The sequence below is a fragment of the Rhea pennata genome, chromosome Z (assembly GCF_028389875.1).
Source record: "Rhea pennata isolate bPtePen1 chromosome Z, bPtePen1.pri, whole genome shotgun sequence".
Taxonomy (NCBI): Eukaryota; Metazoa; Chordata; class Aves; order Rheiformes; family Rheidae; genus Rhea; species Rhea pennata.
Genome location: NC_084702.1, coordinates 72,850,724 through 72,864,470, shown reverse-complemented (window position 1 = coordinate 72,864,470; position 13,747 = coordinate 72,850,724). Strand labels below are relative to the sequence as shown.

The 13,747-nt window shown below is 36.2% G+C and overlaps 1 protein-coding gene across 5 annotated transcripts in view; it reads right to left on the bottom strand.

Annotated features, from left to right (window-relative positions):
• Positions 1–13,747, bottom strand: part of KIAA1328 (KIAA1328 ortholog) — a 169,288-nt gene that overhangs the window by 152,859 nt on the left and 2,682 nt on the right. For 3 of the 5 annotated variants that reach the window (XM_062600282.1, XM_062600284.1, XM_062600283.1), the window contains exons 2-3: positions 11,086–11,225; positions 6,924–7,018 (exon numbers count right to left, since the gene is read on the bottom strand). In XM_062600282.1, coding sequence (XP_062456266.1) covers positions 6,924–7,018; positions 11,086–11,127 — 137 coding nt within the window. In that variant the 5' untranslated portion in view covers positions 11,128–11,225. Of the gene's footprint in view, positions 1–6,923; positions 7,019–11,085; positions 11,226–12,769; positions 12,810–12,835; positions 12,872–13,747 lie in introns of those variants that run through there. The other 2 variants (XM_062600281.1, XM_062600285.1) reach the window with 2 other exon arrangements.

Here is a 13,747-nt window from a genome sequence, read left to right as displayed (position 1 = left end):
TCCAGGCCCTCTTCTATACCCCAAAGACTTTGGAAAGGAGAGCCCACATATCAAAAACAAACAATGAAAAGGGAAACAGTTGTATAACTTTGTATAACTCTGTCCATCTCAACATCTATGGACTGGTGTAGCTGAGCAGGCAACAAATATAAGCTTTTAAAAGCCAGCAACCATCTCTCCTCACTTCCTAGATGCAGTTACAGGTACAGCACAAATGCCAGAAGCTGCAGACACAGGTTTTTGCATCTAACCATCACTAGCTCGCTCTCTCTAAATCTAGAGCTATCAGCTACGTGGCTATAGCATGTATGGCCTACCCTCAAATATAATCAGTGAAAGATGCAAGAATGTCTCCTGTCTTCTTAATATAAAAGAGTAGTAGAGAAGAGAGAATAAAAGTCATCAACTAGGCACGACAATGAAGACATTAATGACCACGCAGATGAAAGACAGGAAGGAAGCAAGAACAAAATTAAAATTAAAAAAAAATAAAAGCAGAAGAGAAAGAGAAGACAAGTAATGTCTCTAGGGCGCTACACAAGGAAGGATGCTTGCTTAGTAACTACAAGAGTTACTTTGCATTAGAAAAAAAATCAGGACAAGTGAAATACTGGGCTGTGCTGGTGCCTTAGAACATTAAAAATCAAAGAAAACATACCTTAGGAAATAACTGAGCATTAAAGGAATTAGACGATACCTGGGAGGCCTTGCCCATCTCCAGATTCTGTGCTAGTTGCATCAGTCCGCATCACATTCACATGCTGTGTTCATATTTAACACAGACCACAGCAAGTTGTCATACTCCTAGACACAAATATATTGTGCCACATATCTTATGTAGTAAATGACAGAGAACAGTAAGCGATCTTAAAAGAAACGTGGCAATATGTGCTTATGTATCACAAAGCAGGAGACAGCCCATAAGAGGCAGGCAGTTAGGAGACAGTTATTCACAGGAGGTGACAAAAGAAAGTAAGAGAAAAGGAATACAACATCATTAGATTATGCTGGATTTATACATCCTATACAAAGCTCAGAGAGGTGGGAGGTTGTTTTGTTTGCTCTATATACACACACTTATTTCTTTGCCTTCTGGCAGTAAAGAGCAAACTTTTTAGTAGAACTAGGAAAGACTTGACTGTTGCCAAACAGAAACGCTACAAGGCTCATGATGCTCTTGGAAAGGATTTTTGCCAGCTTTTCATCAGCTCATGGTCAGAGAAGAGAAGCAAAAGAAGGCATCCTAACTACAGAGGACAACCTTTTCACCGGGCAACACTTCTGTGTTTGGCTCTGTTGTCATTGTTCACAGGAGAAAATGGAGGATTGACCGCTGCGAGCAAAGATGACAAATCAACAGAACTGTCCCTGCTGTTTCCTTCCATGCAATTCACTTTCAACTATCTTGTGGCATAAGATACCCACCATCTTTGTTCCAGATTCATTGTATACTCACACTTAGAAGATTAAGTAATTTTAGATGCATTTAAATAAGGGTCTTAGTTTTATTTTACAGGAGCCTCTGCAGAAGAATAAAAAATCATGATGCAGATATAGCAACAGAAAATCTTCCTATGATATCAGCCTTAGTGCTCAAAAGAATTCCTGATTTATCAGTTACACTCATTATGGTGTGCTCCTGAGCACCCTACTGTTACCAGTAGTTCTATTAGTTCTATCTATATGATCTGAAGGGGGACTTGATCATCAAGTTTGCTTGATGACACTAAGTCATTCCAATGAGTAAGCAGGATTGATGCTCTCCAGGTACAATTTTTGAAGCACTGCACAGGTCAACAGCATTTAGTTTTCTTGTCTAATGAATAACTGGCATGCACAAGAAATAGCCATGATATTATCAACATAAACACTATAACCATACAAGCTTTACAAAAGTAGTTTGTGCTGATACAGAAGAAGCTTCCCTGATAAAGCAATTTTAAAAAATAACAATTTCTACTTTCTAAAAGTGTCAGCAAAAACTGAGCTTTTAAGAAGAGAAATCTGAATTAAGTGAGAACTGTGGCTGAACAAGTTAAGAGAAGGAAGCAAAATAAACAAAAAGCAGAAATAGAAACTGGAAGCCTCATTGATTAGTCCCATACTCATCACAGGGAACATTTATCTTTTAGGGAGCACTCAGTTTACACTAGTCTGCCAACTAGCTAGCTAAGATGAAATATTTTGGAGCCCATTCTTAAAAATCACAACTTTCGATTCCAAGCACAGAATGGCAGATGTAACAGACAGGATGACAAGAAAAAAAAATAAATAAAAAATGGAGACAGGACCAAGATCAAGGCATCACGCAGAGACCAGCCTGCATCACAGCCGTGAAATGCTATCAGGTATTGCAAGTGAAAGATGTGCTCCAAAGGAGATAAAAGAGGAAGTTTTCATGCCAGAGTTGATTACAACATGCCTCTGACAAAACGGGGCAAAAATATGACATTTAATAACGGCACTGCAAGGAGGAGAGAGGTAACATTTCTTGTCCAAGTATGCTTTTCAGAAATCTGATACATTTTACCCAAGTGTCACAGGCAGTCTGTATAAATAAAATTAAAAAAACAAAAATGACTAAAACCCCACCAATCCCAAAACATTACTGAAAATGCTGCACAATGGGTAAATTTTATTATATGCAGCTTGCAAAGTAACATAAACTAGATTTCACAGCAGGAACTTTTAGCTAAAAATGACTTTTTAAGCATGGACCGTAAGCATGCTTTACCTATCAACAAGAAGTAATTTTCAGATGTCTCATTTGCAGTGTTGCTGCCTGACCTATTAACAGAACTGCACACAATATTGTCTCCTACAGCAGTGCACATGTGCGCACACACACACGCAAAAAAGACATTTACATTGAAGTTAAACACCAGCTAACAATATGGTTAAACATGAGGTAGCACGATCCAGAAAAGAATGCAACCCAAAAAGTCAAAAATTTCAGGTTTGTAAAACGGACTTCCACAGGCAACCTGTCCTTCAAAGAGCCTAAGTGCTAGGTGAAAAACATTTAACAACAGGTATAAGCTCCAAGAGTTTTACTGTCCTCCTTTTTAATGGTTTCCCCATTCTGTAATTAAATCAATTATTCCAGTTTTCACCTTGTGTCAGAAAATTTCAGTTTTAAATGGCCAATTTCATATTAGTACACAGCAAAAAAGTTTACATAAAGCAATGCTAGTAGGCAAGTTACCAGAGTGCCAGCACCCTAGGAGGAGTTTGGGAATCCAAGGTCTTGGGAAGGAGGAAGCATTTCCTCAATGAGAAGCAAAGGTCTATCTGAAGGTTGCTTTGCCAGCTGTCAGGTACAAGCCATCCTGAACAGGCATTGGTCTTTGTCTCTTGTCTGATAGCAAAAAAGCACTTTGCATCTCATTTTGAAAAGGATATTCGTTCCCTCCTTTAGGTGGAAACGATCATTATTATACCTTCCTATCTAAACTCCTTCTGAAGATTTGCAAACATGACATGGAGCCAGATTTCTCCAAGTATTCTTTCCTTCTTCAGAGATGAAGTTAGATACCAGGTCTCATCACTAAAAGCAGAATGGTTCACGAAAGTTTATTTGTATATCACTTGCCTCTATTCGTTCAAGAGAAATCTGAATATCTGAGCTGTACTTTAACTGTGCAGGGAAAGAAGAAGCATTCACAATGTACATGTCATAGCAGGATCCAGCAAGTCATAACATCATAGCTATATATCACAGTTAGGAGTCAGATGAATGTACACAAGCATACCCACACTTTCTTCGCAAAGAAAGTTATAATCCTCTCCATTCAACTAAATGCTGAGCAGAAAAGGGGTCTCAAAATCTGCCTATCACTTACAATACTTAAAATTACAATATTTTACTTCAGAATACCCTGCAACCATTCTCAGTATGGTGTTTAGCAATTCATTAATGCACAACAGTCAATTGGCTAGGTCCCAAGGGACCTTGTGCCGCTCCCTTTTGGAAGGGCCTAATGTGTCCTGACATCAGCACAGAGAACAAGAGTAGAAATCTTTCAGTGTCCTCACCATGTCACAGCTTGTTTGATTACATAAGCTGATGACTGTTTCAGGAGTATCCTGCTGTAACAAAAGTTCAGAAAAAGTCTTTTTTGTCGCTTAAGATCCTACATGAAGACTAATAATTAAAATTTGCTCTTACTGTGCTTACCACTTTCACTACCACCCCAGCAGCACCTGCTGAAAACATGAAGGTGCTGTCCTGGTTATTTCTGAAAATCCTGGCTGATCATACTCAAAACTTTCCCATTTATACACAAAGCACTTCAGAATTCATCTGCATGACTCGTTATGCCTAGAAATTACACTACAAAAAAAAAAAAAAACAAATCTGAGAAGAATCCAATGGCACAATCCAAAAAGAAAAAAGAAAGTCTACAACATTCAAGTCTCTCGAAGTTTAAAGTCTAGATTCAGTTTGTCTCTTTTCAACTTAAGAGGAAAGACAGATTGGATATGTTCAGAGAAAGACAAAATAATGGTTGGATTTACAGTGGGAGCACAGAGCAAAAGCTAAGATTATTTAACCTAGAAAGGAGGATTAGAAAGGATATGGCTGAGTTCTTTCTTTCAACTCAGGCTCAAAATTCAATTTCATCCAGCCCCTAACTGCTGCTGTGATGTCAGCCACCGGAATCTCCAGCAGCAGTACATCAGAGTCAAGCACAGTAACTGGAATTTTTCAAAGGAGAAGATAATAATACAGCTAGCATTAGAATTTATTCACACCAAGGCTAAGTCTCACACTTCAGTAGATTAGTTGATGCGCAGGTACATACTTTACCAATGTTCAAACCTGCATTGGAAATGAGAGTTGGAAGAAGAGAGGAAAAAATAGGAAGCGAAAGAAAATTAACTCTCAACAGTCACAAAAGTCAGAGAAAAGGCCAATATCCTGAACTGCTCAAGCAAAATATAGTTGAAATTCAAGCCCAAGGAGTTAATAATAATTTGTCATTGATTTCCATGCACAGAATTTTACTACTTTACAACTGCCTTGATGCAGGCAGTTACTGACTATTTGCAATAAGCGTGCAGGAATTAGTCCCAGTTACCATTATTTTCATTCATAAATAGTAGCAAAATAAGGACCAGTGAAGTACAGCTCTGGTCAAGTGAAATCTTTATTATTCCAAATATTCACTGCAGGACAGTCTTTGGGAACTTTCAGCATACAGCTAGTTCTTTTTCTTCTTTGAAATAGCAGAGAATGTTCTACTGCATGTAAAAATCCTCCATCAATGCCCAACTAGACATAAAAATTACGGAGAGTTTTTTAAAAAGTGACAAGGTGAGCAGAATTAAAGTTTAACTTCCCCGTTACTCTGCAAAGGACTTTTAATTACATCCAATAAAAATATGATTAGGTTTAAAAATAAAAGAGAACTAAGAATAAAATAATAGTGTTCCACTAATTTTACTTTTCAAAATTAATGTTGCTGTACCTTCTATTTTTCTTTGAAGAAATGTCAGACAAAAATATCAAACTGTCCCCAGGGAAAAATCACAGCATCCAAGATTTAAGAAGAATCCCATGCTCAAATGAGTTAGTGCACTAGTATTCACTAGAGAGCAGTGTATTATGAGGAACAATGTAATAAAAAGGTTCTTTTTAATATTAGAATATACCTCTAAGTATCAACAGTGGCAAAAGAGTCTGAATAGCTTCAACATCTGACAATTTGCAACTGTGCTTCTCAGCAATTCAGTCTTTATGACATCCTTAACTAGACATCTTCTAACACGAGGTAAGATAGAGTTGCAAGCATGAAAAATTTCAGAAATGACTAAAATAATGTATAACAAGAAAATCTATATTGTTGTAAATTATTAGCAGGCAAAATGGTCCACTGGATGAGGATAATCAGAGAGAACATATTCCTAGCTGCACCAGTGATGTATTCTATGACCTTGATAAGCAAGTTAATTTCTCTGCCCTAGTTTTCCAATAGAAAAAGAAAAAAAAAGAATAAAGAGTATTGGTATTGCGTGCCAGCTACTGTTTACATATGAAATCTGTGACAAAGTATTTCTTCAGTATCTTAGAAATTGTATTTTGTTCTAGAAAAACTACCTTTACAAATTCTTAGGATCTGATCTCATTTCACAAGGTGGTATTCTTAAGTGTTGTGAAAAAACTACCAAGGTTCCATTTGTCCTTTCTCAGCATTACAACCATTACACAAGAAGCAGATTTCCAGAAATTCTGAAGTGTAAGAAACATGGACGGGTGACTCCCCACTCACATTCAACCTATCTTTAACATTACTTACCTTTGTGAGTGTAGCTAACTCTGGAATGAAATTCACAAATAAGCTTTTTCTAAAGTTGAGAGACTTCAGTCTCTCCCCTCGAAAAACAGGGGAAACATGAAGAAATTAAACACAGCAAAATAAGCGAAGTTTGGTAAAGTAAATTAAAATCACTCTTGACTCTTGTTCTGCACATGCAAGCACAGATAAACACAGATAGCGCACTTTAGCCAAAAGATCCACCTTTAATGTGCAGTTCCATATAAAAGCTCATTCCTGACAAATAAGAACTAAAAGTTCTGTATCAGCAATGCTTGTGGTTTCCAAAAGACAATATACATTTATATAAGCAAACAATATGAGCAGTAAACAAAACTCTAACCTTATAGGTTTATATGGATGAACTACTGCAGGTCACAAAACAAGCTCTTGTTTTCATTTTGTTTTGGAGATTTTTTTTTTTTTTTTTTTTTTTTTTAATCAGGAAGCACAAAAAATTTATCTGGCCGCTCATACCTCTTCCCGCAAGAAAAATTATCTTATGCAAATATACAGTTCCATTATGTAGTTCTACATTGCTTGATGTTAATTAGAAGAATGATTCTCCTTAAACATAATGCATTTTCAGGTAACGTTTATTCTCACCTGGCAAGTTCTTTAATTAAGTTTGCAATGCGTCTCTTGTCCTCAGGACATAAATCCTTTAAAGAAGCGCTCTTCATTCCTCCTTCATTAGTGACCTGAAAATTGAAATCCCTGTTTTAAACTGTGGGGTTTTTTTTAAAGGAGAACAAGCATTTCATAAGATATTAAAAGCATTTCAAAACCTAATAATTAGAAGTCGAAGGTAGACAAATTCCAACTGAAAATAAGGTGCATATTTTCTAACTGTAAGTACAGTTCAATAAAACAAATTACCAAATTGTGGAGAAAGCTTCTAAAAGACTTGTAAATCAAATGCAAGTTGCTTGCTTCAATACTAAACATGTTGAGTAAAGTTTCAGGATCTATGTCATTCACTGCTTCATACTTGATAAAATGTACCACGCACTTCTGACTTGGGAATCTAATGCAGAGATACCCAGTCCAGGATCAGAACTTTATTACATTGGGATCCAAAAACACATAGCAAAAAAAACATTTTGCCTTAGCGTTCACAAAAAAATACACAAAACAGCAAAAAAGAAATACAATATATTGTTAGTAGAAGATAAATTTTTAGCTCAAGAGTTTTTAATACAGAAAAGTACACAGCTCTCTCTGCTGCATTATTTAGTCACCTATTTGCTACCTTCACACACTACTACTCCTTCTGAAAAAGATTTTTAATATATTTCAGTGCTTTAGTTCTTTTAATGCATTCCTTTATCATACTGAAAACCACAGTATTTGTTATCAATGTCCACCAGATGGCATAATGCAGTTCATGTTTGCAACAATCCCTTGTATTATAATGGTCATTGTCATTACTTATTTGGGTGTTTCAAAGCAGAAATCCTTCTTAGTTCTAAATCTCTTTACCAAAAACAACTGCAGGCAGTGACTCAGCGATCTAAGGCTAGTGATACGCACAAAAGAATCTGAAAATGAAAAGAACAGAAGTAGCTATGCTGGTCTGCCCAAGATTTTGGTGAATCTAAATATTTCCACTTAATCTGACTTGTTTATCCTCAGTTTAGACACTTAAAAACCTATTAAACATCACTGAGCACGTACAGCGCTTAATAAAAGACACCAGAAAGTTGCTCCAAAAGCCTCGGACAACTCAGACAAGTTAACATAATACAGCACAGAATAACCTCTGACCATACAAAGCAAACACCGGGCTTCTCTCCCTCATTACCAGTGAGGGCAGCTGATGTGATCTCTCACATCAGAGAGGAGGCACCTCCTTCCCTTCTTAGCTAATTGCTTCTCGAACAGAAGTTTAAAACAATTAAGTGACTGTGCAGCTTTTGAAAGACAGAAATGGTTTTATACAGAGAGATGTTATACTCACATGGCCCTTCAGTACACCCCCTCTCCTTTTTTCTAATATAAGCATATTTTCTTTGGAAAACAAAAGTTTCACCAGGCAAATTAAACTTCTTTAGTGCTTTTCAAGGGGATATTTTCTTTCACAGTTTCCTTCCCAAACATATGCTATTTAGTCTTAAACAGGAAGAGAAATTTATTGTATAATTTAACTTCAACTAAACATACAGTTGAAGGTTTCCGTTTCCCAGACTAAAAATAGCTGAAAAAGTTTTAGCAGATAGCTGACAAAATTTCTTAATGAAAAAAATCACTTTTAACTCACAAAAGAAAATAAGTAGTCAGAATCTTGATTCTATTACTGAAGCAGATTTTTACAGGAGGTACTGTACAGATTCCTCAAGCCATTCCCCAAATCCATATACATATTCTCAGACAGATTGAGGGATGAAAAGATAGTTTATGCTTTTCTGCATCAGCCACAGGTATTGACAGATGGCACCCACAAATTCTCACAGGCAGGCTAGTACCACTACACATGTCAAAACAGAGCTGTGGAATTATGCATAGCAACAGCTCCAATGTAAAACACACAACTGAGGCAGAGGCCAAGACTATAATGTCTCATTTGTCCAGATTTCTGTACTTGCTACACATCTTAGGGTAGAACATAGCTCCTTATCTCAGTAATTTCCTAGATGAAACACACTAGAGAGGTTGAAAATACTCTCACTTCATAAACCAAGCCCCGGAAGATGACAATGTAAGTGGATGAAGCTTACAACTTCTGTCAAACAGCAAGCAGGAAGATGAGAAAACTTGGCCAAGACCATTATAGCAAACCACTGATTTAATGAAAGTACCAGAAAAACTCCCAGAGCTAATAAGACCTTTTCGAAATCTTCTTAATAACTCTTCAAACTCCTATGTAGCACTCAAGTCTATCTAAAAGAGGAAAAGGTGAATCAGTTTTGCTAGAATTCACATTAGAGTGAAACTCAATCCAGTGTCTTCTACAGAGGATTCTGGTAAATCATATCAGTGAGTCACCCAGCAGTACAGCAATGTAAAATTTATCAGAGTAAAATGACCAACTCTCCCTAGAAGGGCATTTAACACTCTGAAGAAAATGAGTTTTGGTCATCAAAACTCCTTGTGAAAAAGCTTTGTGAAATTTTGCTCTTCTGTAGTAAGTAAAACTTACTTGAAAGTTCTCTTTCAAGTGATTCAGAGCTCTAGGTTCAAAATTAACATACAAACTTTCCATTAGGATTTGGCAAGATGAACAAAAAAATAGAAGGTTAAAAAAGACAGAAAAGAGAAAAAAAAAACACACTAATTTGGAACCCATTTTATTGTCAGTCTTATAAAAGCACACCTGAATCTCAAATCAAGGTCTAGTGTGTTAGGCTTTTATTGAAAAGAACAAAGAACATCTCTACACCAGCAGCACTCACATGTAAAAAGGAGGAAACATTTTCTGAACAAAACAAGTAACTCACATATACCAGCTAATCACTAGTAAATATCTTACACATAATACAATAAAAAGATTTTGAAGTGAAATCTGAAGGCACCTATGAAGCAGACGCCTGGTAGATGTTTATGAAGAGATGCTTCCATATAAAAATTTTGCATAATGCACATTACTCGTGAAATATCCTGACATGTCACTTAAGAACAGCATTATTGGCAAACGGGAGGTACCTACCAACCTCCTAAAAGCAAGTACTGAAAGGCAGAGTAACAGAAAGGCAGGAGGCCAGGAAGAGCCTTAAATATGAATACTAGTTATTAGCATGTCATACTGTGGAGAGCTGCTGCAGGAACAGCAATGACATTGTCAAAGTGATAACACTAGAATGATACACAGCAGAGTTCTGAATGAGTACATGAGGCAACACGGCACTCACATGGTATGCAGAAGACAGAAGAACATCTTAACCAAGACAAAGAATAAGATTTAACTGCGTGATGATACAGCAGCAAACCAGAAGCAGCCAGAAGTTTCAGATACTGCTTTGAAGCGCAAAGATATCAAATCTTATTGACTTACAGTATCATTCAAGATGACTACTACACAGCGGACATACAGTATCTCAATGACTTGGATAGTCAATGTACTATCCAAATCACATTATAAAAATAGTCTCTCAAAGATTCCTAAACATTACAAGACCTACCAGAACACAGAATAATCTTCCAAAAGAAGTTTCAAAGCAGTGAAGTTTCCAACATAGAAAACTGTAGGAAAACCATCACTTGTTATCATCAGAGGAGACTAGACAATCCACTAAGCACAGCCAATGATAACTGACAAAGTTACTCTTATCACTCAGCTGCATTTTAGCATTTATTGTCAAACATGGAAAGTGTTTTTTACATTGTTAACACAAATGACCACAGCAAAAAGGTCTCTGAGAAGACCTGCAAAAGTCCTGTTTCTAAGAGATATGACTAGGACAGTGAAATGGAGTAGACTGAAACACCAATTTCTCTGTCTTCAGTAAGTAACATTGTTTAGGGGCTACTCAAAACTATCCTACACATAAACCTACCTATCCATTTTATGTAGTCCCTGTTGTACATCACTTAAATAAATCAGCCTTTTAGCCTTTGTTCTCTTGGTAGGCCAAGAAAGAAAAGCTTATATATAGAGGACTTATATATGTATGTATGTGTGTGTGTGTGTGTATATATATATATATATATATATAAGACCTTGAAAGAATGGTAGCATTGTAAAATTGTTTAGCAGTTTTCAACCTAAAGTTTTTCTGCCACTTTTTCCTATGCACGCTCTTTAGAGGAATTAAAATTAGCCTTTACTGACCTGCTGCCCTGTCGTATCTCTGGTGCTTTTAACAGGATCCATAGAAACAGAAGTATCAGTGACAGGCACTGTTAGCTTAGTTTCACTCTTTTGATATTTTGGCAAATATCTTGTTCTTAAGTTTTCTTTTGCAGATATTCCTGTAGATTGAAGACACACAAAACATACACATTATGAAGTCAAAACAGACCCTTACCTTTCCTCCTACAACAGAACATCCAGAAATTCATTCTTGCCTAAGCAACTCTTTTAGAAAGAGAATTTCAGCACTATTTCTGTTTGCAGTTCACCACAGCCTCAGACTCCATACAAAATATTATTAAGATGAACACATAAGCAAAAAAGAGGTGCATGGTATGGGTCTGCACCCACCCACATGAACAAAGTGAATTCTGCAAATGTACCTCTTTTCTTCCATCTGAGTTTCAAAGCAAAAATCTGTTTCTTAAACTGCAAAAGCATAAGCGAGAGCTTCTGCTTTGACGTGCTTAATGACTAAATAGGAACCAGAATTAATGTTCAGATCAGTGTTACTCATACAAATCATTTTTTCCTTAATATAGCAAATGTACTGATTGCTCAGACTAATTTTTTTGTTCCTTATAGAACCAAGCATATGAGTAATATAACGGTACAATGCACACTCCACAGACCTTCTGCAAAAAGTTGTCATAACTAGCATTAGTTCAACTGTACTGACAAATAAAAGCACTGAAAATCTTAATGGTGCTATTATAAAAATCTACACTAACACTGACAAGGCCTTCCAAGGCCAGATTAAAATCAGTATCTTCTTGATAGAGCCTCAAGGAGTGAGTCTTGACTACTTAGAATTGTCAAGAGCTTTTTTTAAAAAAGATACTGAATTTATAACAACAGAGAGAATATATTTGTTTGTGTAATGAAATTTAGAAGCGTGTCAGTAACACTGCTGAAAATCTCCTCATATAAATATAGAATTGGAAGAATATTTCCCAGAGTGAATCAATTTACATAATTTAGGATCACTGTTTTCTTAGCAGAACACAGAGTATAATGATCTGACATCAGCTGACTTGAAACGTGCTAGCTACAGAACTCATTCAGAGATTATTAACGCAACTGTATGGCCAATGGAGCAATAGTCAGTGAATGGTATTTTTGAAGGGTAACCATGCTACTCCAGACTCAGACAGCAGTGTTTCTCAAAATTTATAACTGTTGGACATGTGCTCATCCCCCTATGTTTTTGCTGAACCTAATGTCACTTTAGAAGACTTGTCCTCCATGCTCGAAGACAATTAGGAAATTCTGGAGAAGGGCAGCCAAAAACACCAAGCTGTTCCCCAGGGATGTAAGCAAGAATGCTCGTGCTAATTCCACGTCACAAGAGCAATTTGTTTTATTTTAAACAAAGAATTTTCATTTTAACTGTTTTCCTTAAAGCTTATAAGAGACCAGAACATCTCTAATGCTTCAACATACTTTGGAGACCACATTAAAAATTCAGCTTATCTCACAGATTGGATGGAACTATGCTGTACCTGCAATATAAACAAGTCCCCTGAAACTGTTCATCTCATACCATATGCTTAGCTAAGCAGCAGAACATAAATCCTCTGCTATAATCCTCAATGTCCCATTACAAGTTAAAGTACTTCTGATGACTCTGTACCTTATAAACGTAAGTACACAAACCACATACCTGAAAGGCATTGTAAAGCTTAGCATTCATAGCAAAAAGCTTTTTCTTCCTATTATAATGTCATACCTGAAACATATACCATTGGCTGCTCTTCATCAGAAACTGCAGGTAACTTTGTTAAAGGAAGTAAGCAAAAAGAGTACAATTTCAGCCCTTTAAATCAAAATATAAAAATTAGTATTTTGGCTCTTAATTTTAAAAAGCAGTTGACAGGAAAACAAACTGGCAATGCCAGAGAAGCACTAAGAGTAAGAAAAGCTTGAATTAAAAAAAAAATGCAGATTGACAAAGCAAACAGTGTCACTAACTTCTTCACTGTGCATTAACTTTCATCCAGTAAAAATCACCTCAGAAGTCACCTTCACAAGAGATCCTAGGGACCAGCCCCAGTTGCAAGTCCAATTACTACGATAATGAAGCAATAATATTTAAATTAGAGCAGATTATCATTAAATAAGTAATCCCTTGATATATACGTATGTATCTCTTGACAAACTTCTAGGACAACCTATATTCATACTGCTATTAAAAAAACCCACTTTTTGTATAATACTTTCTAAGAAATATAAATGAGAATAAATGCAAAGACTTCAAAGGAAGTTGGTCATTCTCATCCGATCATCACATGATGAGTAACAGCTGAAAGCCTAAGGACATTTTTGCTTTAAGAAGAGCAAGATTTGTTTTGAGGAAATTGCAAAGAAAAGCATTTCAGAAACTTTCAGTAACCTGGAGTTTCAACTATTAAATTACTTCATTGCACGATACTCAAAAAGCACAAAGAACCAGGAAGTATATTATTTGTGCTATCTTATCAATCATCAAACTTGAATCCTTGCCTCCTAAAAGACACACTAAAAATAAGACTCAATGCACTTCATACAAATGTAAGAAGGGAGTAGCTTTCACAGTATCTTCCTTAAAGCAATAGTTTCAGATAGGCAAAAGATTTTTTTATTCCCACATAAGTAACAACAC